Genomic DNA, 27,806 nt, shown 5'->3' with positions numbered 1-27,806 from the left:
GAAGTCCATGTTATAATTGTGGGCCACAGTTATCATGATTTCTTACTGATTTCAGCAATATATTTCATATACTGTGTGTAGTGGATAATTGTTACTACTGGGTAAACCCCTTTAAACCATAAACATTCAGAAAAAAATATTATGTTGAGAGAGAAAAAAAAATAGACTGTCCAGGTCTAAGTAAATCTACACTGAAAACCTAAAACATCTTAGATGTAACTCATACTACTGCAACTGGAGATAGCAGACAGGTCTATGAATGAGCTCCCTGTATTCTAGATGGCAGGACGCCACTCACTTTTCAACCTTAGGTCTGACATAGTCTAGTGGTGGATGTCTAGAGTTAAATAGATTTTGGCTTTGGTACAGGCTGTGATGAAAAACACATGAGTGGTAACAAGTCTTCTTAATATCTGTCTTCAGTACTAAGATGGGATAATCTGAAGAAGCAGTTGACTCAAGTATCATCCTCAGTGCCAACAGGATCTTGTATTTTAGAATGTGTTCCTGATTACAATACTGATACATTCTCTGCTAGGACAAAATAAGCCACTGGATATTACCTTCTCAGGTGGATTACTAATAAGAGGAAAGCTCACAATCTAAAAAGGTACGTGCTTTCTTTTATGTATTTTCTCTGGAGCTGAGACATTGGACTCAGCACTGAATTAATTTAATATCAGATGTAGTTATAGTCAGTGTACAGATTTGGGGTGGATATGAAGAAGGAGTTTATGTACCGTAATTGATTTCTACCTATAAGCAAAATCTGTTGCATTATAGTTACTCTCACACTGACATTCTTGGACTACTATGATGAAAGCTGAATACAGAGATATTTAATTCTGCATTATACTTCTCTTACCCAAAATAGCAACCTGTGCAGTGTCTTACCAAGTAGCAAATACTTTTCCTAATATTGTATATATGTGTGTATATATATATATATATATATTTGCTTTACTTTATTTTTTCTTCATTGAAACATAGCAAACATTACAAACAGCAAAGGTAACAAAAAACAATTGCTCATATTTAAAAAAAAAATATTGGAACCAAAATACAAAGGGTCTAGTATTATTTTTTTTTTCAACTTTGGTCTCTCAAACCCACTGATTCTGCCACTGCTGGATAACCATCTTTTGCGCACAAAATGTTTAGCAAACATTATTTGGTCATATGCATGGACAAGGATTGAGCATGCTGACTTTTAACATGATCCTTTATTCTGGAGGTGATTTCAATACTTTCCTTTCATTCAAAATATATCAGAAACCCCACTACACTGCTTTGCTATTATAGACGGTCTTAATGCCTTCCATTTTGAGGAGTTACAGTGCACACTAATATGGTGCCGTTTGGATTCCAGCAAACATGAAGTAAATTCTGTAAACGTAACATACTTCCTATTTTTATAACACTATGCAGATGAGTCAGAGATCAGATTAGTGGCCATTTAGGAATGCCCTTTATCTGGCAGATAAAATATGAACCATGGGATCACATGTTCATCAAAATAGCTGGCTAATCTAATATAGCATCATGAGCAGTCCAATTTCCTGGAGGCGTGACATTGTTTTCCTAGAGACATGATGGATACTATTGCAGTTAATAAATGGATATAAAATTTACACCAAGAAAATGTTTCACCATTAAAGGGGAACAGTCACTTGTTTTTTCACACTAAATTGGTTCCAACATCTACAAGATCAAGCACCGACCTTTCCTATGGTGGGCCATGGCTAAGCATACCGTTTCTAAAAAGAATTTCTAATTTACCTTACTTTGTCACAGGGGCAGAAGCAGCTTCATACAATGATGTAGTCCAACACAGATTTGTACTCCACCTAATGGCTGTCTTACTTGGTACTTTAGTGTTGCCTTATCTTAATCTACACCTGTTCATTCGCCCACACCCTTAGTAAAGTCACCAAGAGCGCACAAGAAATGTGGTGCAAAGCATCAGACGAAAGGCGGCAGAGGAAATAAAGACTATAGAAGATGCTTGTCATCAAAGGACATTTCTTGGAAGCAGACTGTCCTAATGTCCTCTGCAGGTAATGAGCGTGCAAGTGACTTGTTTTCAGCCATCTCCTGACCCTCCATATTAACCAGAAAAGAAGGTTATAAAAATATATAAATGGGCCTGATGCACTCAGACTCGCTTCACCTGAGCGCCTCATGGCTCCTCCACTAATTTATGCATGCCCCCCACTTCATTAATATACACCCCTCCCGCCGCTCGCTTTGGCCAGACAGCTGGTGACGTCATCCGGCTGTCTGGAAATCTCCAGCATGGATTCCTTGCACATCCGCACTGGAAACCTTAAGGCGGTTCAAGGTAGAAGATCTCTGGGAGGGGTGAATATTAATGATCCGGGGGGGGGGGGGGTTGCATAAATTAAGTAGTGGAGGAGCCATGAGGCGCTCGGGTGACGTGAGCTTGGGCGCCTCAGGCTCATTCGCATATTTTATAAACTTTTCTGGCTAATACGGAGGCTCCGAAGATTAAAATGGGTCACTCATTCTCTACAAGTAACAATAGGACAGTCTACCACTGAGAAACTGGTGGTAGATGTCCTTTAATATAGCATTAAAAATAGCATTACTGCATGCTAATACAGGACGAACTGATGCTTTAAAAAGTGAAATACTGCAATATTTTTTATTTTTTGGAGATCTCACTAAGTCAGTCAAGTCAGTCAGTCAGTCAGTCAGTCAGTCAATCTGTGGTGTACATTTATACAGCTATTTACAAGACAAAACGAAGGAGAAAACAGATAAAATCTATTAGCTGCCTAATGGGGTTACCCAACGTGGTTCCATCATGAAAAAAAAAAAATCAACTTTGACGTGAGATGTAAACTGTTATAAAGTCAAGGAGGTGGACACTTTAACACTGAAGTTGAGCTCTCCCCACATCCTCCCATGTGACTGACATAATGCACTGGAAGTCAGGAGATCTGCCTAATGATGTTCCTGAATGAATGACTATCAATTACAGTGAATGTAGCGATTTAGGCAAGGAAAGCTCGACTTCCATGCTAAATTCTCTGCCTCCTTGACTTTATACATCTAATTCATATCTCACTTCAAAGCGGATTTTCTAGATTATGCCACCACACAGGACCATGAAAGAAACATTATCTGGAAGGTTTTTAGCTGCATGACAACATACTGGTAGTGGTTTATTAGGTCAATATCTACTGGCAGGTTTCCTTTAAAAGGGCTATACAGGGGGCCAGTAACACATTTTTGGTATACAAGTTTGAATGTTTGTAGTCTACTATCATTATCAATATGTTGAAAACAACAGATTCTACTAGAGGATTTATATTGTTTCTTTATGACCAGCTTCTAGGACTCATGGTTCAATCCCCAATAAACTAGTTCTGGGAAAGATGAGAGTAGGATGTGAGAGCCATTGTACCCAGAGACATGGAGGGAGATCTTGGCTCCATCTGCACTGTTCATCAATACATCCTGCTGTCCTTTACTGGGGTCACTTGGTTAGGTAGCCAAACAACTTTCAGGCAACTTAACAAACTTGCTATTCAGAAAATTGTTTACCAAGCCTGGAATCAGAAAGCCTCCCACCTGTGAGAGATGTCCCTGATATAAAGAACTAGTAAATAAAATAGATAGATCTGTATGGAGACGTATATTTACACTAATCATACCACATTTAATTTTGAGGGCCTATATGGATTTGGACTTAAATATCCTCAGAGATATTGTTATCTCGACTAAGATCTTGAGACTAAGAAATGCTGAGTGTGCTATGGTGTTACTATGGCTGCCTGATGGGTAGAATGTTAGGATTAGCATTTTTAAAGGTGGGTTTGCGCAGTGCTTTCAACATTGGTTGGCTTGTGCGGGGAGGGGAGATATGAATGTGTAATGTTACTTTGGATGTTGGCTTTTGTGAATTCAAAATTTCAATAAAATCCATCTAAGAAAAAAAAAGATCCAACACAACGTAACATGTGACTCATTATCTTGTCCTCCATCGAGCACTGCTTATACACATTTCTTACAAAACACTATAGTATTTAGCAAAAAAAGGAGAGAAAAAATGCTGCATGAAAAGAACCGTAGTAAAAAACAGCTTCCAAATTCCTGTAACTGCGGGGAAAGTGGCATTGTTTAGGAAAGTAAAAAACAGAACATGATAGATAACCATTACTTTAAAATGTAATATAGGCAAAAAATGGCATGGCAGCAACTTAGGCATTAAGGTAGAGGGTGGCAGGGAGGAGAGTTGGAGTCTTCAAACCCAGTGCTTCAGAATTCTGGAACTAAAAAGTCCCTTTGGCTTTGATGAAAGAGTTTGAAACGTTTTGGCTTGTCGAGCCACTAAACTTTTGAACAGCTTGTCAAGTTGATGCATATATTTACGAAAAATTTACCTACCAAGGGTGTGGTTGTAGCAAGTAGCTTAATAAGTCAGTGGAGAAGTGTGAGGCTTAATCCTCAGGCCTTAAAATGGGCCTGATGGGGCTTACTTACAAGGGCACCCGTGGACTTTACAAAGTAACATGGAGCACTTTCTTCCCGTCTATCTGCTCTTTCTGCCAGAACTCTCACGGTAGCACTGAGTATCAGGTTGTTGCTGCCATTATATTTTCACTACAAAGCAGGAGGGTGCATGGAGGCAGGGGAGCGTGTAACAGCTAGAGCCCCAAGAGCTTAGTGGGGCTCAGGTGCAAGCCCCTGGAGCCCTTGCACTTCATTAGTATAAAAATAAAGTTTATTTTATACATTAAGTACAGGAATACAGCTGCTTATAAAGATATTTTTCTAATCACGCTGATGGTACCAACCAAGCGGCAGTAAGGGATATTTTTCAGGAGTCTGATGATAGATTTCTTTTATTATACTAATTCAATAACACAATGACTTGAAGAATAAAAGAGAAAGCTGTGTTTAAGAACATCTCTTTTTATGGTAATACTTAATAGAATGCAAACATCTTGTCCTAAAATATGACATAATAATGTAAATATCTCAAATCTGGTATTACACTTTGGGTTTTAGAAAACTAACAATGTCTATCAAAACAAAGAAATCTGTAGGTAAAAAGATCATGAAGCAGAGATGCAATTCGTGAGAGTAGCTTGTTGGAAAAGAGTATTCTTGGAAAAGTGAGATTTTTTTATGAGAATGAAGGAGGCGGAACCAGATGTTAGGAGCCAAAATGACATGTAAATCCAACACAGAATAATGATCCCCGAGCGTTCATACTTGTAGCTGTATGTAAGTCATACGGTTCCATTCTGTGTTTGTGGTCTTTTTCGAAAACCAGAAATGGTTAGTTTGGGTTAAAACAAGCAATTCTTTAGGGGTTTGTGGATTTATAAACACATACATGGCGCCTGTGGAACTTACTTTTCTGTCTAAAAATGTAATTTGGGCTACATTTAACTATCCCATAATGCCACAACAGGCTGAGAAAACCATCAGCTGGAAAGGAGAAAGAAATCTGAAATGCAGAAAATGTTTTGGGTTGCACAGCGGATAGTCTGCATGTTATTTGTTCAAACATAAGTAATAATAAATGTTAATTAATTGAATTAATTGAGACTTCTACATTTTTTGGGTTATTATTTTCAGTGCAGACCTTTATTTATAGGCCCTGGGAGAGAAAAATCCAGCATAGGCTCCCATGCAAATTCTCCTCATACCCACGAGCCATGGCTGCTCATAAATTTCACTGGCTCACAGGATACACTGTAGCAACCTTAGCAGCCTAGTGTCTTCATAATGTCATATGTCTTATATAATGTCTTATTTATAAGTGTCACAAGTGTCAAGGGAGAAAGCCTACCTTCCCAGAATACCAAAACCTCTTTAAATATGGCAGACACAGTGGATATTAAAAGCTTATTGTTATGGTCACAGTAAATAGTGGGAGATTTATTAGTGTATCTCAGCCAGTTTCTGATGTGGACGTTCTGAAAGCACAAATTCTTCCACACTGCGTCGCGACTATGCCACCTTCATGTCATGTGAGCTTGGTTGAGGCTAATGGGGTACAACCGTTCACAGGTTTTTGCGCAAAACTACTGCAGGTCAGACATGGCGCCATTTTGCCTGGCGCCGCAGCTGCCCAATGGAGACATCAAGAGGAATAGGTATCACACACCGGTGCTCGTCTAACTCAATTTCCTGTTTACGTTTATCTAAAGGAAGGCAAAAGCACATGACATTGAAGTGACTTTGCTCATGTTAGAAGGAAAATTCCCATCACAACTCCAAATCTGTCAGAATAAAATACTGGATCAACAACTCGTCATTAAAGCGTAAGTGAACATTTGAAGCAAATGTATAATTTAATTCCAGAAATTAATATTGATGGTTATATTATAAATATATTGAACAATCTTTTAAGTAAAGCAGCTTCTCTGTGACTTTCATTTTCTCCTGCTTTATCCTGCAGTGAGTAGTGAAGTCCTGCACATAGTATGGAGAAAAGGAAAGGAGGCTAAAGATTAGATTAAGATTAGATTAAAGAGAACCCGTCATGCAAAATAACCCCCTAATCTAAATATATTTTCATAAACTGCCAATAGAAAGCATTGCCTCTATCCCTTCATTATCCCTCTACATGCCTGTAAACTTAAGCAATGAGGTCCTAAAGCTGTATGCAAATGCATACCTCCCAACCGTCCCGCTTTCGGCGGGACTGTCACGCTTTTTAACCCCAGTCCCGCCGCCCCGGGAGGATAAGGGAATGTCACGCTATTCCCCGCATTGTCCCGGGCCAGGAGACTGAGTCCCGTCTCCTGGTCCCGGGACCAGGGTCCGACTTGCCTGGCTGAGAGTAACCGCGGTTACCGCGGACGCGGTGACCGCGGTAACCGCGAGGGGGGGGGGGGCGGGGGGTTCGGGTGGGCAGGGCACACCTGCTGGCTGCAGCACACACTACCTCTGGGGATCATCACAGCAGTGAATGTGGTCAAGGACCTTCGATGAGGTCATGACCATGTGACGCCTATGTGGGAGGAGCTACTGAAGACCCCGGTAGAGGTTGCTGCCATGCATGCCGAGGTATGTATGAGAAGTTATACAGAAGCAGTGCAAGGAGGTGAGACAGGTATATAATGTGGGGGTGGGGGGCAGTGTGACAGGTATATAATGTGTGGGGGGGCAGTGTGACAGGTATATAATGTGTGGGGGGGCAGTGTGACAGGTATATAATGTGTGGGGGGGCAGTGTGACAGGTATATAATGTGTGGGGGGGCAGTGTGACAGGTATATAATGTGTGGGGGGGCAGTGTGACAGGTATATAATGTGTGGGGGGGCAGTGTGACAGGTATATAATGTGTGGGGGGGCAGTGTGACAGGTATATAATGTGTGGGGGGGCAGTGTGACAGGTATATAATGTGTGGGGGGCAGTGTGACAGGTATATAATGTGTGGGGGGGGCAGTGTGACAGGTATATAATGTGTGGGGGGGCAGTGTGACAGGTATATAATGTGTGGGGGGGCAGTGTGACAGGTATATAATGTGTGGGGGGGCAGTGTGACAGGTATATAATGTGTGGGGGGGGCAGTGTGACAGGTATATAATGTGTGGGGGGGGGCAGTGTGACAGGTATATAATGTGTGTGGGGGGCAGTGTGACAGGTATATAATGTGTGGGGGGGGGCAGTGTGACAGGTATATAATGTGTGGGGGGGCAGTGTGACAGGTATATAATGTGTGGGGGGGGGCAGTGTGACAGGTATATAATGTGTGGGGGGGGGCAGTGTGACAGGTATATAATGTGTGGGGGGGGCAGTGTGACAGGTATATAATGTGTATATATGTGATCTAGTGAAAGGGGGTTGCTTTAAAATTTTTCTTTTTTTTCAATTTTTTAAAAAAAATGTTACCATTATTTTAGACTCTCTAATATAATATACTGGAATACTAGTGTATAGCAATATTACTGCTGATCTCTAATAGCCTCTCATCTGCTATTAGAGATCATTACACATGGCAGGCCTACTAGTCTCAATGGGACTTTAGGCTACCATGACAGCCGATCACCAAGAGGAGGAGTTTGGGAAATCAGGAGGCTGCTGGAGGAGGAGGCTGGGGACAGGAGGAGGAGGAGGCTGGGGACAGGAGGAGGAGGAGGCTGGGGGACAGGAGGAGGCTGGAGCAGGCTGGGGAGCAGAAGGAGGAGGCTGGAGGACAGCAGGAAGATAGAGGATGGAGGGGCTGGGGGACAGGAGGATGCTCGAGGCGGCTGGGGGACAGGAGGAGGCTGGAGGACAGGAGGAGTATGCTGGAGGAGGCTGGAGGACAGGAGGAGTATGCTGGAGGAGGAGGCTGGGGGACAGGAGTATGCTGGAGGAGGAGGCTGGGGGACAGGAGGAGGAGGCTGGGGGACAGGAGGAGGAGGCTGGGAAATCAGGAGCAGGCTGGAGCAGAAGGAGGAGGCTGGAGCAGAAGGAGGAGGCTGGAGGACAGCAGGAAGATAGAGGATGGAGGGGCTGGGGGACAGGAGGAGGATGCTGGAGCAGGCTGGGGAACAGGAGGAGACTGGGGGACACGTGGAGGAGGCTGGAGGACGGGGGCTACAGGAGGAGGCTGGAAGACAGGGGGGCTACAGGAGGAGGCTGGAGGGCAGGGGGGCTACAGGAGGAGGCTGGAGGACAGGGGGGCTACAGGAGGAGGCAGGGGGGCTACAGGAGGAGGCTGGAGGACAGGAGGAGGCTGGAGGACAGGAGGAGGCGACAGGAGGAGGCTAGAGGACAGGAGGAGGCGACAGGAGGAGGCTGGAGGACAGGAGGAGGCTACAAGAGGAGGCTGGAGGACAGGAGAAGGCTGGAGGACAAGGGGATACAGGAGGAGGCTGGAGGACAAGGGGATACAGGAGGAGGCTGGAGGACAAGGGGATACAGGAGGAGGCTGGAGGACAAGGGGATACAGGAGGAGGCTGGAGGACAAGGGGATACAGGAGGAGGCTGGAGGACAGGGGGATACAGGAGGAGGCTAGAGGACAGGGGGATACAGGAGGAGGCTGGAGGACAGGGGGATACAGGAGGAGGCTGGAGGACAGGGGGATACAGGAGGAGGCTGGAGGACAGGAGGCTACAGGAGGAGGACAGGGGGCTGGAGGCTACAGGAGGAGACTGGAGGACAGTCTATATGTTTTACATGTTACAGAGTTGCATTAGGGGATATTATATTGGTCCACGGGAAGGGGGGCAAATTAAGGGGCGTTGTAGCATTTGGGGACCATCAAGTTCGATATTATACTATGCTTGAGGGTTGGACAATGGGCGTGGCTTAGAAAAAGGGTGAGGAGCTTTGTGTCCCTCTTTCTCTTCTCCAAAAGTTGGGAGGTATGCAAATGACCTGAGAAATGTCCAATGAGTCATTAGCATATTCAAGCTGTCCAGCTTTTTCATGAGTGGGAGGCAAAGCCACACCCTCAGTGCTTGACTGACAGCCTGTATAATGATGTAATGCCTGCTCCATGTGCGTGCCGGTGGTCACGCCCCCGCTGCAGCCTATGTGTATAAGATACACCTAAACACATGACTGACAGCCTGTATAATGGTGTGATGTATAATGGTGTAATGGTTTCCTCCATGTGCTTCCTGGTGCTGGCACCCCCTACAGCCTGTGTGTATGTGAAAGATACAACAGCTCCAAGCAGCCATGTTATAGCAGAACAAGTCAGGTACTCGTGTAGCTGATGCCTGTGTCTCTCTTATGTGTATTAGGAGGATGCAGCATGTCAGCAGATAAAGCACAGACACAAACAATGCTTTACTATACATTACACACAGACATGAGCAGAGGGAGGAGAGGGGAGGGGTAACAGGAGTGACATCACTGCCTCTGACCATGTGACCAGCCTAATTTACATAATAAAGAAAATATGATTTTATAATGATTAATGTATGAAATAACTAGATAAAGGCTGTGATGGGATCCTTGTGAGCTGCTCCAACAGGTAGAGGTGACAGAAATACCCGATGACAGGTGTCCTTTAAGAAAGGCAGAGGAAAGAGGACAAGAATTAACAATGTTTACTATTATCATCTGAACTATACTTTTATGCAATTTCTAGTTATGTACACTAAGCTGTACAAGAGGCCCTTCTTGTAAGGAATTCCTCATGCCGATGAATCTGCATTAGAGTTTATAATCTCACTGCTCTTACTGTAGTAGTCTCATGCACACAGAAATCTAACACATGCTAGCCGTTGCAACTAGTACATGTCCCTAATTACTTCTTTAAACTAATGTGCATGGCTGTGGATTTCACTGCCCATTACATGAGGTCCAACAAATATGATCTACTGTAGTCCACTTGTTCCATTTTATATTTTGGTTGTCTGCTTCTTTTAAACCAGCTCACAATTTGAGCAATAGTGACCAAAATGGTAAATTATATTTCTTGCGCAGTAATATGTAATTAGTAAAAGTGGTATACAAATCACTAAATTTGGTTTGGGCCCCGATTTTTTAGTCATAAGTGATTATATTACTGTTACATCCAATAAGGTTTTGTTTGATTGTAGCAATGAGAACAAAGTAAAATCTCTCATATAGATAGGCCATAGACATACTTTTGCATGTGTGGAAGTACAGTGGGCTAAAAAGTATTTACCGTATATATTCGAGTATAAGCCGACCTGAGTATAAGTAGAGACCTCTAATTTTACCACCAAAAACTGGGAAAAACCTATGGACTCGAGTATAAGCCGAGGGTGGAAAATGCATTGGTCACAGCCAGCCAGCCCCCATGTAGTATACAGCCTGCCCTCTGTTGTACACAGCCAGCCTGCCCCCTGTTGTACACAGCCAGCCTGCCATACCATGATGCGGCCGTTGGTGACGTCATAGCATGCGCCGGCCGGAAGATAACATTGCGTCTATGCATGCTGTTAAAGAAGAACAAAGAAAGAAGAGGAGCCGTAGGGTAGACAGAAGAGGAGCCGCTCCAACATCGGGGAGCCGCGTAAAGCATCGGGGCCGCCAGCAGAAGAGTTTATACGTTTATTTTTTTTTTATTGACTCGTGTATAAGTCGAGGTGAGGGTTTTCATTTTTTGTGCTGAAAAACTCAGCTTATACATAAGTATATACGGTAGTCAGCTAAAAACTGTGCAAGTTCTCCAACTTAAAAAGATGAGAGAGACCTGTAATTGACATCATAGGTTGACTTCAACTATGAGAGACAAAATGTGTAAACAAATCTAGAAAATCACCCCCAACCATGTTTTCAGCCTTTGAACAAGCCTTTTAAGAAAACAAGTAGCATTAACTATTAAGTTATAAAAATTTTTATTTTCATTCATTTTAGAATACAGGTGGTTCCCTCACCCGACTTACAGATGTAGTTGTAGACGGACCTCTCTGCCCACTTTAACCTCTGGTGAATGCTTTACTTCAGCTGTAAGGTGTCTATAATTAATTTTTATAAATATTCTTTGTTTCCATGTTTTGCAATTGTGACATGGACAAAAAAAATATTTTCTGGAATAACATTTTTAAAATACCTGTTCTGACTTGCATACAAATTCATCTTAAAGGACATCTACCACCAGGATGAAAGACTGTATTCTAATGAGATTCTCCAGGCTCCATAAACACCATCCTGGTGGTAGATGTCCTTTGAGAACAAACCATAGTCTTTGTAAAGCCACATTAATCATATTAATTATCAGATATTTCCATCTGGAGCTTAATAGACCACAAAAGTCTTTCAAGTCTTTCTTAAGAAAGCCATGAAAATAAGGCCATTATATTTTAGTGGAATCCTTCCAGCAGACACGGCTTTATAACATACAGATGGCTGGTGCTATGAATACTTGGAGATCACCTATCTACCTCTTTAATTTCTAAAGCAAATATTTTCTCACATTTTTACATTACATCAATAGCTTTGCGCATGTAACTTTGTGAAACAAATGTACTGCAGCAGACAAAGAAAAAAAAAAGTTTCTCAAGATGAAAACTGCCAGAATTTTCCTTGGGAAACTAGTGATCATTCTGGCTGTGCATTATACAGCCCGACATAGTCACATGGTATGCTCTATGCAAAAAACATTGTTACATAATCTGTAAATAATTGATAGCCAAAACCAAAAAGACATGTGCTTTTATTTGCAAACCAATAAAAAAACAATAATGAAAAAATAATTATACTTGGCGATCTGGTTATATTATTTTTAATTACTCACCTTTTATGTAAAAATGTACAAAACTGACATTGCCCAATACACTGAGTCCTGGTAAGAATTTCAGCTGTGGGCAGATAGGGTGAAGCATTACCCATATATGGACTACCTGTATTCATTTTTGCTGCCTGAATTAGTGTCGCAGTGTGTTACCTTGGTCTAAAACCTGAGCCTGACACTTTCAGCTATTCTCACTGCCTCAAGATACCAAAAACTATATACAGACAGTATACAGTATACAACATGTCTGTAGGTTTTTTCTTAAGTTGAGTTTGTATTTAAGTTGGAACCGTATACTTTATCATTGTAACCCCAGTCAAAATTTTTGGGGTCTCTGTGACAATTGGTTTTTAAAAATGTTGGGTTGTCATAAGAACCAGGATAAACAATAAAGCTTCATTACAGACACCTGTGATAACTGTTACAGCTGTTTATTGTAGCCTAGGACTAAAGTACAGTAAATTACAAAAATCCTGAGGTCCGTTTGTAACTAGGGGTCGGTTAGGAGTCAGGTGTTCCTAAGTAGGGGACCGCCTGTATTGGATAGAGACGTAAAAAGAAGTATTGTTGCTCTGCTGTCACTTAAATGAATAAGCAGGCGAGCTGCATTCCATGGCTGCTGCTTCTATACAATAGACAGACCCATCTGCTTTTGGCACCATCCAGTTTATGGATACCAGTGCCTGAAGAACCGATCAGTCTGGGGGTCAGGTGTTTGACCCTCACCATCCTTCTAAGGATTCCAGTTTCTATGTTCAATACAGCATTCTCATCAGTCTGAGAAGTTAGATTTCTCAGAATACCCTAGTTGTGGTCACATATCTCATGGTACACAAAGACAAGACAGATCCATCTGTTACACATGGTCACCTGTGCAAGGAGAGGGTACTGCCTGGCCGCTTTCACTGGTGAAAACAAGTGATGTTTGTAAAGATGAGGACAAGTTGATATGATTAAGGAGGGTTTGAGAAACCTTGATAAAAGCAAAAAGTGTATACACAAAGATTCCAAACTGGAGATCAAAGTTGGAGAACAAAACACAATTTCCTAAATGGCAAGGTCATGGTTTAGTCCTATGTCAATATATCCTAACATGTGTAAAATAGAAGTATTTTAATCTTTTTTCATAATTTGTAATTCTAAAGCACAGAATACAAATGTAAATGAGATATTTGAAAAAAAGGCACTGATCAAAGTTAGAGAACACTTTCACATACCTGCAAGTTATTGGTGTTAATCTGGTATCTGCTACTAATTTCCTTAATTATCTGACAAACCCTGTATAACTGGCAACATAACTTTCCAGTTTGCACTAACTTTGCAAAAAATGTTTTGCCGTTCCCAAGTGACTGAAACCCTCAGGTAGCAGGTTGTCTAGTTGAAGGCCAAAATGGGTGACCCTTTCAGCCATAGCAAGTTTATCATTCCAAGTATGTGTTTTCTAGAATATTGCATCTTTACAACATCATAAACTCAATCAAGTCCCTCAAGAAGGTAGTTGACCTGAAAGTCCACTCTGCAGTGACCAATCCTTTCATTAGCAGAAAGAATCAAAAGGCTAGACTAAGCTCTGCTGAGGAGCATGTTGTGTGGACAGGAGACAATTGGTCAAAAGTTCATTTTAGTGATGAAATAAAGTTTCATTTATTTGGATTTAAAGGAAAACCTACCACCACGGATCTACTTATATAGGTAGGTGCATCTATAGGACGTAAGCATAGCCCTTTTAAGGGCTAATCCTCACGTCCCGCAATCTTTTCGTAACTTTTAATTCCCTAGTATGCAGATTTTCTAAAGAGGCCAAGAGCCTCTTTAGAAAATCTGCATACTAGGGTAAAAAAGTAATTAAAAGATTGAAGGGACGTGAGGATAAGCCCTTAACCCTATCACGACCTGTGACATAATAAGATATATCTTGGTATTTTTGTAAAACACTGTTCTAGTGGCATGGTGCACCCATTACAATTACTCATTCAAATGTTGATCAATGTAAATTACATTATTTCTGAAAAAAAATCAAGTTATCACACATTGGGGCAGATTTATCAAGTGTCTGAAAGTCAGAATATTTCTAGTTGCCCATGGCAACCAATCACAGCTCAGCTTTAATTTTACCAGTGCTCATGAATATTTTAAAGGGGAGCTGTGATTGGTTGCCATGGGCAGCTAAAAATATTCTGATTTCAGACACTGCCTAAATCTGCCCCATTGTTCTCTATTCACTGTTTGATCTCCAGTGTAGACAGAGCTGTATTGTTGAAATACTTGTTCATCACCTTTTGTAGTACAGTTTTTATGTTCTCTTATGTACAGTATCTTACATAGTCAGACTAAAAGCAAATCATGTGTAGTCAGATCCTACATGCATCACTCCACTTATGCTTTTTCTTCTTAGTAACCAACTACAACAGGAGTTCAGAAGAAAGAAAGGAAAGGAAAGTGTCTATAATTTCGGCATCAGACTATACTTAATTTATTTTATACACAGTAACAACGAGCAATTATTGGTTTGCATAAAACCTGTACAAAAAGTATAATGTTGATCTTTGGACAAATTGCAGGAATAAAAATTTTCTGCATCAAAAAATTTGAACGCTACTAAAATGTTGTTGATCTGTTTTAGTATTAGTATAAGGTACAACCTTATAATTGGTGAATTATGTAGATTCAGTCTGCAAACACAAAGCCTGTGATCACTTCTATGTCCTATATAATAGTGATCATGACCATGAACTCATCATTTAGAGGCTTGTCATTTATATTACAGGATTTGGACTACAAGACGATAACATGAAGGAATGTGTGCTTTTCTACTTCCTGGCTCTGTGCTCTGCCAAGCCATTTGTATTACCTCCAAAGTACATGGCACTTACTGACCTTATGATGAATGACATGGATGATGATGTCGATGATGATAATGATAGTGATGATGATGATGACGACAACGACAGAAACTCATTATTCCCATTAAAAAGGAACATGCCACTTCGACCAACCCTACCTCCATTTAACATGTTCCCAACATGTCCATTTGGATGCCAGTGCTATTTAAAGGTGGTACAGTGCTCCGACCTCGGTGAGACCACAAGTCACAATCATTTTTGCTCTATAACTTATGAATCACCTTTATACAATTAGACCGTTGAGTAAACGCTTTCTTCTTTTCTGCTATCTATGCCATAATATTAACCCAATTCAAGAATTAAAATAGGGTGCGTCACAATCTTTATGTCAGTTTAAACATCAGCCATATGGGTTGTCAACCAGCTTTTACACAGCTGTAGGGAGCAGATCTACTTCACACCCTAATATTATGCGTGGAAAGACATCAGGAGCACAAAGGACTGTATGTTTTCTTAAGCAACCACATGATGCATGAATAATCATATGCACAGTCTATTGTAATTCATAGGATTCATACAATGTTTTAGGAATATCATGGGATAAGGTAAGAATTGTTGTCAGACTTTATAATATATCGATCCACTCCTGGTTATGGTTTATAAGCCTATATATAAACTACCCCAAAATGACAATGTCATGAGAGGTTAGATTTTAATAACCCACATCTATTTCACTACTTTTTCCTTATACTGAGAAACTGTATTAAACAGTGGTGCACACCATGGGTGGTAATTAAAGTACCAAAAAAATAATAAGAATAGAAAATTTACAGCATATATAGTCTTGTCTGTGCAAACACTAAAGGAACATTTTGGAGTAAACTAATTCTATTGTGCTTTACAAGTCATGCCGTATATATATATACAGACAAGATTGGTGGATTACAGATCTAAATGCTGCAGCCAAACACAATTGCAGCAATTAAATTACGCAGTGTCTCTACCTTGAATTTAATCAGCACCCCAGTGACATCATCAGCACCCCAGTGACATCATCAGCACCCCAGTGACATCACTGGGGGGAGGCACATATCGATTGCTATGACAGCCAGGATCCCGTGGTTGCCACAGCAGTATCTGTAATACACTAGTACATATAAATACTAATCCAGTAAATACAGTATAGCTACCCTGCCAGGGCTCTTGGTTATAGCAGTTTCTTCTGGCTGGTCACAGGAACCACTGTTGCCACTTGTTCAGCAGACATTTATGGACCAGCAGGAAGAACTGTGGAATGCTGGAACAGGATAATAGACAAGTATAACTTACAATAAGTGAGAGGGACACCCCAATATAGATCTCTACAATGAGCTTTTAATCCTTGTGTGAAGTTCCAGGATCCAATAAAATAAAACAAGAAGCAGCAGCACTCCAGTGAAAAAGAAAAATCTCAAGTTCTTTTATTCACCCAGCATCATCATAACACTTTGACTCTATGGACATCTTTGTCAAGCTTGATGAAACGTTGCTATAGTGCTGGGCGAATTAAAAAAACTTTTATTTTCTCACTTTACCTGGAGTGCTGCTGCTTCTTCTTTTCGCTTAAAAATATAATCTACTGTATATACTCTGGTATAAGCAGAGATTTTCAGCACAATAAACTGAGCACTTACCATTCCGACGTTCCGAGCAGCTCCTCTTTTTTCTTCATGTAATGCCGGTTCCAGGTCCATGACACCTCCATGTGCACAGCGTGGGCGGCACACAACTGAGATGGCAGCCGCTGTGTTGTGTGCTTGCGCCAGGTCAGCGACAGCTCCATGCGAACGGCTAAGCCGGCGCACAACTGTTATGCCAGCAGCGGCTGACAACCCAGCTGTGCGCTGTATGGGCCGTGCGCACGAAGCTGTCACGGACCTGGAGACGGCGCATATGAGGCAAGTGGAGGAGCTGCCCAGGGCGACGGAATAGTGAGTACTCAGGGCTTGCAGGCGATAGACTACAGGTGGGAAGGGGTAGGCTTGCTATATACTACAGGGGACTGGAAGGCTATAGCTTTCCATTAATTTAACTGCAAAGTTTTAGTCCTATGTAGACATACTGAGAAACTTTTTATTGGTCTACGTACTTGAAGAAAGTGATATGTTGGACAAAATGGCTTATGTATTTGTTACTACTGTACTGCACTACAGTAGGACAATAACCCTTGATATAAACCAGTTAATAATGGAATTTGTTGTATCAGTATGTCTTTGATGGATGATATTTGCTACATTACAGTTTGCTTGCCTCACACATATACTGTATGTAGTGAAAACATTTTTCTGTGCAATGAACAGGTTTGGCATCCATACCTGCAAAAATTCCGCCAGACACAAGATTATTAGATCTTCAGAACAACAAAATAAAAGAAATTAAAGAAAAGGATCTACAAGGTCTTACATCTCTTTCGGTAAGCTGCGCCTCTTTCCAGCATTTGTAGCTTTTGCAACCTCTCCCATTTTCACCTTTACTGTTGTCACATTTAACAAATTTTACAGAAACATATTTGTTCCCTTGGTTAGGACATTAAAAGGAACCTGTCAGGGTGATCTGGGACAATTATCCACCCACAGATTCTTATGGACTGATGGTTTATTCTCCTAAACTGCTCTATATTATTTGAGTCTGAGCCCTCATTAAAAATAATAATAAGAGTTTATACTTACCATATTTTTCGGACTATAAGGCGCACCATCAATAAATGCCTGCTAAAACGTCTAGGTTCATATATAAGGCGCATCGGATTATAAGGCGCACGTGATTATAAGGATGAATGACCAGCAGGTGGCACACCTGTGCACAGTGCAAGGTAACTGTTGTCTGTAAGTACGTTTCATATATAAGGCGCACCTTTGATTTTTGAGAAAATTAAAGGATTTTTTGTGCGCCTTCTAGTCCGAAAAATATGGTACTTCTTGTCACCTCTTGTCTGGCAAAGTACTCTGTAGAGTACAGCACATTGCATTGCACAATGAAGCCTTGTTTGTGCAGGCTCCAGGAGCACCCGAGAGGAGTCTGATATGCCTTATAAAGTGAGAGAAGAGAGCTTCAAAATCAAGCATGATAAACCAGGAACACTTACTCATAGATCCATGCACAGAGACTGCGGTAATCTTCTTATATTTGATATCCATGGCTTCCTCACTTCTAAAGTAATGTAAAGTAATGGTAATGAGCCAGCAGGGCTGTGGGGGTGCTGCTAGAGCCCCTACATGCTGTACCTTCACAGGCGGTTCACACGGTCTCACCTTCCCCACTGCTCTGTGAGCACTTCCTCCTCCCTCTGCCTGATGTAATCTTATGGCAGCAGAAGAAGTTTCAGCACACAGCGGGATGGTAAAAGTGCTCCTCTACAGTGTAACAGCCTGTGAAGCAGAAGTAGGGAGGGGGTTTGGTAACACCACAGGAGTCCTTCTGGTTCTTAGCATATTTTTAAAGTTGATTTTAGAAAGAGGGAAGCCATCATGGATAAATATAAGAAGATTACCACAGTCACAGGAATTGCCATGCCAGGATCCTATGATAGTATTAATAAGTATAAGATCAAAGCGCTGGGCAGGGAGATTGTTCATGGACAGTTTGAGATCACATGACCCTACATCTGATGCCGTTTTATGGTCAGATATCTCTGGCTGATGAGGTAAAAGACAGTAGGCTTTACTTTACATATTAAGAAAGTGTTGTAGAACTTTTTATAGAAGTATATTGATAAATTACCAAATATCCTTCCCCCCACTTTTATACACACATTACACAAAACATGAGGTAAAGAGGCCAACCCCTTTAAAGGTTCTTCAAGATTGATATCTTATTGGATGAGAAGGAAATGCAAACTAAGGTACTCCCAATGAGTGTTGCTTATGCTGCACCTTCCAATTACATCTAGTTTATCTATAAAGTTAAAGGGGCTGAGGTGCAGTACCAAGTACAGCCACTAACTTATGGCGGTGTGCTTTCTTCGGATTCAATAGACAGTGACACTCACCTAAATACTGTGATCTTGGTTGGTAAGCGTGCCGGGTCTGAGACTCACATCAAATATGTATTGATTATCTATTCTACTCATAAGTTATCCATCAAATAAAGAATCTCTTTAAATATTTTGCATGAAAATGTTTATAATTATTGTCTGTTAATGATGTACATGTTATTTATCTAGGCTTTGTTTCTCAACAACAATAAGTTATACAAAGTTCACCCAAAAGCCTTCCAGTCAACAAACAAGTTACGGAGACTCTACCTGTCCCACAATCAGCTTACAGAAATCCCAGCGAACCTTCCAAAATCCTTGGCAGAGCTGAGAATTCATGACAACAAAGTTAAAAAAGTACAAAAGGATTCCTTTAAAGGCATGAACTCCTTGCACGTTTTAGGTAGGTGTATCTCCAGGGGATACAAATAATTGGGAAGCGTGTCATGGAATTTCAATACCTTGCAGGAATATCTTATGGCACGCTTGTAATAGCCATTGTTCCTGTAGGTATTTGTTAGAAGCATCATTCTTCAGTAATTTGCAGAAACACAATGTAAAACATTCTGCAATTATTCACAATTACAGACATGTAGATGCCCTTAGAAAAAACAATCCAGACTAAGCTGCTCAAACATTAGAAAGATGCCAAAAGTCATTTTTCAGGTCATGACTTAAAGGGAACCTGTGCGGCACATTTAGCCCCCCCCAAACCAAAGGTCCTATTTTATTACCAATAGTGAATTGCTCTGATATTGAAATTAGCCAGAGGCTCCTGTTAATTATAAGCTGAACCCCCCCCCCCCATTTCTGCATTCTAATTCTGCAAATTTCGTCAGTCGTGTGTTCCTGACCTGAGTGATGCCGTAACACCCCCTTCCTCCTCTGTGCTCGTGTAAACAGCACACCACCTACTAAGCTGCAGCACAGAAAGAGGTATGAATGACCTGTGCAGGGGGGCGATTACAAGAGATCAGAGGTGTAGGAGCCTGACTCCGATCATATCAGGAACACCCAGCTGACTCAATTCACAGGATTACAATGCAGAAAGGGGGTTCATTTTATAGTTCACAGGAGCCGCTTACTCATTTCAATAGTATCATGCAGAGCGACTCTAGAGTAAATGCGGAAGGATGTAATGAGGAAGGAACAAGATGCTAGAAGTGTCTGAAAAGTTGCCTTTAAATAAAATCCCAAAATTTAAGCACAGGCAAGCCATAAAATAAGCTAGATAACATCAATAATATTGGTTATTTGACACCAGGTGGCACTATTTCATAGAAGGAATTATTGTGTTTTACTTGATCTAATAGGGATATGTATTGCTTGACCACAGGGCAACCACCATAGTACATTATTTGGAGCTACAATTCTTCAGCTTAATCCATTTTAATGCATCTTCCCAGTACTAATAACAATGTGTTTCTATCACTACTTTTTACACTTCTAATAATCATATATGCTCGACAGAAATGAGTGCAAATCCATTGGAAAATGAAGGTATAGAACCAGGAGCATTTGAAGGACTTACAGTCTTCCATGTCAGGATTGCAGAGGCCAAACTGACGTCCATCCCTAAAGGTAGGGAATTTTCTGCTTTATTTTAAAATGAACTTACACCAACAAATATTTGTTTTTCTCTTGAAACGGTCAATACCTCTACAGCCCCAGCAAAGGGCCAGGATAAGGGTAGGTGAATGTCTAAGGAGCAACTGCTGTCTCCCACCTTGTGGAGGGGGGCAGTCATACACTGATTAGTAGATGCAGGCAGTGCAATGTTAACGCTGCTTGCCCCCTCTCTATGACCCAGACTGCACTGTCAACTAAGCAATAACTTCATTGGCAGAGTTGTTTTTCTGCTGTGCAGGAGCTATATATGTACTGGGAGTAGCTGCTGGTGCTCTCTATGTACTGGGAGAAGATGCTGGGGCTACCTAAGCAACTTGTAATAAATACCAAGCAATGAATACCAACATAAGTATACAGTACCAAAAATGTACTCACAAACCGTATAACCAATACACAAGGTAATAGAATACAAATCTTTATTACGGTACTACACATAAGGGAAATAAAAATGGACATTGATAACAAACATTAAAATCCACATAAACAGACAACAAGGTGATGGTCAATCCCTGGTATACAATACCGAATATCAGGATATATAACAATGTGACTATATATTTGTACATTTTACACAGCCCTATCCTGCACTTACTTATAGTTTCTACCTAACCAGTGAATAAGCCCCAGACCACCACCACAGCACCCGATGTACGATTCGCCGTCGCTTCCTCAAGGGGGTGTGTACCCAAGCAACTTGGGCTGGTGCTACCTATAAATTTGGGGCAGATGCCAGGACTACCTGGGAGCTTGATAAAAGGGACCGAATGCACAAACATATAATAAATTATAAAAACTATGAAATGAGGGATGAGCAACATTTATTGTTTCCAAGGGCCAATTTGTCATACTACTCAACTTTAATGGGTCACATCAGTTACCAGCACCCTAGATGGACCAACATGCACAAAATGACACTGTTGAGATGTGGGGTCTTCTGGCCGTTAAAAAAGAAAAAAAGAAATCTTTACTCAGGCTTCAGGTCCCAAGAAAAAGGGTGATGTTGCAGCTACCTTGGAACAAGCAGCTCCCCTGTGGTCAGATCAGACACTCTGACCTAGAGACCATCTATGTACACACTGGGGTCATTAAATACCCAACTATTTCCCTTGAGTCTTAAAGGGATATACCCCTTTAACAACAACCATCACAAGATACATAAATAATATATAAAACATCATAATACAGTATATTACCCAATATAAAAATAAAGGGGAATTTACAATATACACAAAGTAACTAAAGTATGAAATACATATCTCATGGCTTCAGCTCTGCATAACCTGGCAGTAATCAGGTGCAGCTATTTAAGAGTGGTGAACGCGTTTTTGGCCGTTTTTGAGCAGTCCGTCAAAAAATGCATGAGTTTTTGATGGACTGCTTAAAAACGGGCCAAAAATGCCACGTGTGCCATCACCCTGACCCCAGCGCACCCTCTGCTCAGGTTTCGCACACACACACAGGTAAGTCCAGGTAATGCTGAGTAGTGACTGCTGAACTGGTTTGTCTGTTGAAAAAATAGAGAGACAAAGGTTTGCTGGCCAGTAGGAGGAGAAAAAGAAGAAAAGGTTCAAACACACAGACAGACAAACCGTTCACTATTCACCCCTCAACAGACACCCCATGAAATGATAAATATCACCAATACAGCAATAAATATCACCCCAAAAACCAAATACTGCATTCAGAGGTGAAAATAGTGCAGACCCCAAAGCTGACAGGAATCATAATGTAGAGACGCATAGTCATAATACTGGAGACCCCAAGAGCAAATAACAATATTGGAGACCCTATTGCAGATTAAACACACTGTAGACTGTTATGGCAGACAAATACTGGAGATCCCATAGTAGACAATAATATTGGAGAACCCCAGAGGATAAAACTACTAATACTGGGTCCTGAGACTGGTGCATACAACCAATGTCAAGAGTCAGGACATAGAGCAGAGCACCAGGAGAGGACGTCAGCACTCACCATTACATGGCTTTCTGCACCCATGAACACTTCCATCAGTTATGGAAGCAATCAAACTCACGGCTTGCAGGTTGGAAGTAAAGCGTCAGCCGCAGGTTGTGCATCCTCTTCTAGAGTTTTAGTTGAGATGAATTTGTGATGCACTTTGTGTACATGTCGTAGTGAAGATCCTCTGCTACAGATAGGAGTATAAGGCACTGGGTAGAGTGACCAGGAAAACAGGAATGTGACCAGAAAACAGGTGATCATTTTGGTAGAGCTGGATTTCAAGTCGAAGTAGGGACTCCACAGCCCTGGCTTATGTGGTATATACTTAGGACATATGAATGTCAGGAACTCCAATGAGCCAGAATAGAGTCACTTTATGATAAACTTCTACAGCGGACATATCCAATACTGCCTATTCCATCTGGGGAGATCCATTTTAATAGCTGCCTTGTAATGCTACATGACTCTGCAGCTGCAGGTCACATTTCAAACCATTCAGAATATACCTTTAATATTAATTTACTATGTGACATGTGAACACGCCTTTTAGCAGCTCTCTCAAATATATTTTTGGATTATCAAACAGAGCAGTCAATCATAAAATATGTTGTCAATCCCTGAACAGGTCTACCATCATCAATCTATGAGCTTCATCTTGACCACAACAAAATTTCATCTGTAGAGCTTGAAGACTTTATACGCTACAAAGAACTGCAGAGGTAACTTCACATTGCTCTAAAGGACCTTTTCAATATGTTGCTTGAGATAAGTTACTTGCTTATGGGTGATCAGTGTAGATACTGCATGGCCTTTTAGCTGGTTGTATTTCTATATGAAGGGGTAGCTCACTTCTAGCACATAATTGATATTTATAATTTTTCCAACATACTTTCAAAATCAGTGGCTCACAGCTTTCCGGTCTTGTGATGTCACACAGGTGCACGGCTTGTTAGATCACAAAGTTATAAGAGCGGTGTGTTAAAACGAGCCGTGTGTTATATCACTTGGTAACTTTGCATTACACAAGCCATATCAATTATTTGCTGAAAGTGGACCATTCCTTTAAAGTAAATCTACCATAAAAATCAAGCATGATAAACGTGGGACACTTACTCATAGATCCAGGCACTGTGACTGTGATAATGTTATATTTGTATCCATGGATTACGTCCTTCTAATATCTATTTTTAAAAATATGCTAATGAGCCACAGAGGCTCTAAGGGGGAATTACCAGAGCCACTCCGTGCTGCAACTTCATAGGTCGTTACAGTATGCAAGGAGCACTCACCCAACACTCTGTGAGATTAAGTCAAGGAAGGGGGGGGGGGGGATAAATGGATGGAAAAAGCCTCAGGTCCCAGTGTATAAGCCTGTGCCGCTGTAGCACAGAGGGTCTCTGAAAAGGCCCCCAGAGCCATTCTGCCTTATTAGCATTAGCATAATTTTAGAAGAAAGAAGGCTGTGGAAACAAATATAAGATTACCCCAGCCCAGGTGCCTGAATATATAAGTAAGTGCCCTTGGTTTAGAATGCTTGATTGTTATGGTAGATTTCCTTCACATTTTAAAAGCAATTTATTTTTTTATTTTTAGGCTTGGTTTAGGTCATAATAAAATTAAAGATGTCGAAAATGGAAGCCTTGCCTATATACCAAGAGTAAGAGAAATTCACTTGGAAAATAACAAGCTGAAAAAAGTTCCTTCAGGAATTTCTGACCTGAAATATTTGCAGGTAAGTCATTAGCCATATCTTCTACACAAGACTCCATAAGACTACATCAGCAAAATAATGATATACAATAGTTAATGGATTGAGGGGGGTGAAGGGTCAGATATAAAAAGGGAAGTCTATAATTTAAGTCTGATTAGTGGTAAATCCTCATTTGCATTACACACGATCCCAAGAAGATAACCCCTAAAAGAATTTTCCAGCAGCTAAAAGGGAACCTTTCACCAGGAGACCCATTTTTAGCACGGCCCCCCAGTCCCCATAGAGCATTGTACATATATACTGCCAAACATCTTGTGCAATATGCGCCCGGACATGCACAGCTGGCCACAAGGTCTCTGCATTCATTTGTGCTTGCGCCACACTACGTGGCCGTGTAGGAGTCACTGCGCACTTTGCCTACCTCCCGGTCGAATCAGTATCCGTGGACCACATGCTTGATGTGGTCAGCGAGAGTTTCGGACAGCGGGTGGAACATGGATTGGTGACGTCTGCTGGGAGAAGGGTGGGTGAGGGGTGCTATTAGTCATTTGTAAATCGCACTCGGAGGAGCAATTTGCCGAGGGTGGGGGAGGACTACTACTCTTCAGCCAATCCCAGTGGGCGAACTGACTGGTCACAGAGCACTTATATTATTGTAAGGTAATATATAACTTATAATTTTTCTGTATAACAGATTTTTCATACAATAACTGTTTGGCAGTGTATGTACAATGATCTATGGGAACTGGGGGGAGTGGGGTGTGTGCTAAAAATGCGTGTCCTGGTGACAGGTTTCCTTTAAAGGGGTATTCCCATTTCCGCAAATTAATGTTATTGAAAGGGTCCATGGTTTGTGATGGATTTTGATGGTAGATTTCCTTTAATTGTTTTGATATTTTTGAATCTGAAATCTACAGAAGGGGGGGGGGGGGGGATTAAAAGCTGGAAGCAGACATGTCTGAACTTTATAGTGGCTGCGCCAAGGTACTGCAGCTCGGTTCTCAGTCTTCTTTAAAGGGAACCTACCACCACAAATCTACCTATAAAGGTAGATCTGGTGGTAGGTGGATCAATAGGATGTGAGGAGAGCCCTTTTAAGGGCTAATCCTCACGTCCCCGCACTTCTTTAGTAACTTTTATGGTAATTTTATTATGCGGCTACTGGGGCGTGGAGTAGCCGCATCTGAGGTTACACGAGGCGGCTACTCCACGCCCCGATAGCCACTTTACCCCTCCTACTCACCATCTTCGGTGCGCAGCTGCTCGTAGCTGTGCGCCCTCGTCCGGCGATCCTGCAGTCTGCGCATGCGCAGAACAGCAGGCCTGCGCGGTCACTGCTCCAAAGCCGGGGCTGCACAGGCGCGGGCCTGCTGTTCTGCGCATGCCAAGACGGCAGGATCGTGCCGAAGATGGTGAATAGGAGGGGTAAAGTGGCTACAAGGGCGTGGAGTAGCCGCCTCGTGTAACCTCAGATGCGGCTACTCCACGCCCCAGTAGCCGCATCATAAAATTACCATAAAAGTCAAATAAAAGTTACTAAAGAAGTGCGGGGACGTGAGGATTAGCCCTTAAAAGGGCTATCCTCACGTCCCATTGATCCACCTACCACCCGATCTACCTTTATAGGTAGATTTGTGGTGGTAGGTTCCCTTTAATAATAGGTCATAAAAATCCTTGAACATTTAGGTTATTTATTGTAAGTTGAATTATTATATTATGTTGTGCTTGTTTGCATTCTATTGATGTAATATATCCCTATAATACACACTTAGGTCTTGTTTCTTCACTCTAATAATATCGGAAAAGTGGATGTGAATGATTTTTGCCCACCGCCATCGAAGATGAAGAAGTCACTCTATAGTGGCATAAGCCTTTTTGGGAATCCTGTTAAATACTGGGAAGTTCAACCTGCAACATTTCGCTGCACTCTGGGCAGAAACAGCGTGCAAATGGGAAACTTTCGAAAATAAAAGCAAATGCGTGCTGTGTTGTCTGTCCTTGTAAATAAGAACATCAGCTCTGGACTTGAGGGAAAAGCAATGAAGGGAAAGGGACTGTGCCACAGTTTTGTACTTTCAGTTATTGTACCTGGCAAACAGCAAATCTTAGCGGCCAATTATGTTTACAGAGTAATTGCATGAGATCTATTTTAGTAATAAATACTTGAAAGTTGGCCAAAAAGAACCCAACATTTGTAGTTAGCGCTCAATTAGTTAGTCCTGTTCGGGCAAATGAAATAATCTGACACATAATAGTAAAGTGTGTGCATTTATAAATGGTGCTAATCTAAACTCTGCTGCTGCTGCTTTTTTCCCCTATCGTCTCTGCATAAATCAATGGCAGCTTCAGTGGAAGAATACATCACTAACGTAGCAGCCTGCATTCAATTATAGAACATGTGAAATATAGATTTATATATAGTATCAGCAACAATGTGATGGATGGATTTACCAAGCCCTCTCTCAGCAGATAAAAGTCAGCACTACGATTCTGCTGACCATGGATTATAGTAAGAGTCACTCTTGCTGATAATGCATGTCTCTTTATAATCTTTCATGCTGTGGAATATACAGATATGTATCCATTCCTCTCAAGAACCTCATGTTCTGCAGGCGCACTGTCAGCTCTGGGTGGGCCTGTAGATCCTTAGACTGGTCAAAGTTAATATATGCCCAAAATGCTGTCAATGGAAAATACAACTCGAGCAGTTAGGGCTGCTTGCAAACTACAGCTAAGTTAAAGGGATGGGGGGGGTGATCCTACCTGCAAATGAATGTGTGCATTGCTCAGGTCTGTTGTTTACAGAAATGTAAACATGGGCAGGTATAGGATCTGCTCCAAGTTTTGCTCAAGCAGTCAGCTTGTACGTGGGGTTGTGTAAACCCATGGCATGTTTATGGGCTGGTAGCAAAGAATTTTTCTGTCTGCTTTCTGTTGATTCAGCGTAAAGCACATGGACACAATGGGGCTTATTTGCTAAGGGTCCCGCGGCCGCATTTCCGTCGGGTTTTCCTGCATTTTCAGGGATCGCGCCACTGGGACAGGGATTTAGAAGGGGATTGTGTCGCAGGCAATTGGATTTTGGCGCATCTGTAACGGTTTCCATGTGACAGAAAATGATGGTGGTGGTGGTGGTGGTGGTGGTGGTGGGGGGGGGGGGGCGGACCGTCAAACAATCCAACAGATTCGGACAGAGCGCGGGATTTAACGTGAAAATTGTGTCGCAAGCCATGCACTTGCATGCACCAGGAGGAAGATGGTGAACTCTGGCGGACCTGAGCGGGGAAGCGACACATGCAGGATATCGGGCGCACAATCTTCTTGAATCGTGGCACACTGCATTGTTGTCGGACAATGCACTTTCGGGATCTCCTCCGGACCAGGTAAGTAAATGTGTCCCAGAGAGACAAAAATTATCTGTTCCCATAGAGTATAGGGACAAAGCATTTCTCAGATGGCCA

General features: G+C 41.7%; 2 protein-coding genes across 12 annotated transcripts in view; one reads left to right on the top strand and one right to left on the bottom strand.

Annotated features, from left to right (window-relative positions):
• CENPP (centromere protein P) overlaps window positions 1-27,806 on the bottom strand; it is a 169,710-nt gene that overhangs the window by 67,801 nt on the left and 74,103 nt on the right. The window lies entirely within an intron of this gene.
• ASPN (asporin) lies at window positions 356-26,636 on the top strand. Of its 4 annotated transcripts, XM_072128260.1 has the most exons (10): window positions 356-610; window positions 1,923-2,057; window positions 6,189-6,302; window positions 14,956-15,264; window positions 17,371-17,483; window positions 19,233-19,446; window positions 20,514-20,624; window positions 23,260-23,353; window positions 24,228-24,366; window positions 26,118-26,636. In XM_072128260.1, the coding sequence occupies exons 4-10, from the start codon at window positions 14,979-14,981 to the stop codon at window positions 26,313-26,315; spliced, it is 1,155 nt and encodes a 384-aa protein (XP_071984361.1). In that variant the 5' UTR covers window positions 356-610; window positions 1,923-2,057; window positions 6,189-6,302; window positions 14,956-14,978; the 3' UTR covers window positions 26,316-26,636. The 4 variants fall into 4 exon arrangements, with proteins under 4 accessions (XP_071984361.1, XP_071984360.1, XP_071984359.1 ...); XM_072128259.1 differs by lacking the exon at window positions 1,923-2,057; XM_072128258.1 differs by lacking the exons at window positions 1,923-2,057; window positions 6,189-6,302 and having other exon boundaries at window positions 359-610.

The sequence above is a fragment of the Engystomops pustulosus genome, chromosome 10, assembly GCF_040894005.1.
Source record: "Engystomops pustulosus chromosome 10, aEngPut4.maternal, whole genome shotgun sequence".
Classification (NCBI taxonomy): Eukaryota; Metazoa; Chordata; class Amphibia; order Anura; family Leptodactylidae; genus Engystomops; species Engystomops pustulosus.
The sequence above is the reverse complement of the archived record's forward strand: the minus strand, read 5'-3'. Positions and strand labels throughout refer to the sequence as shown.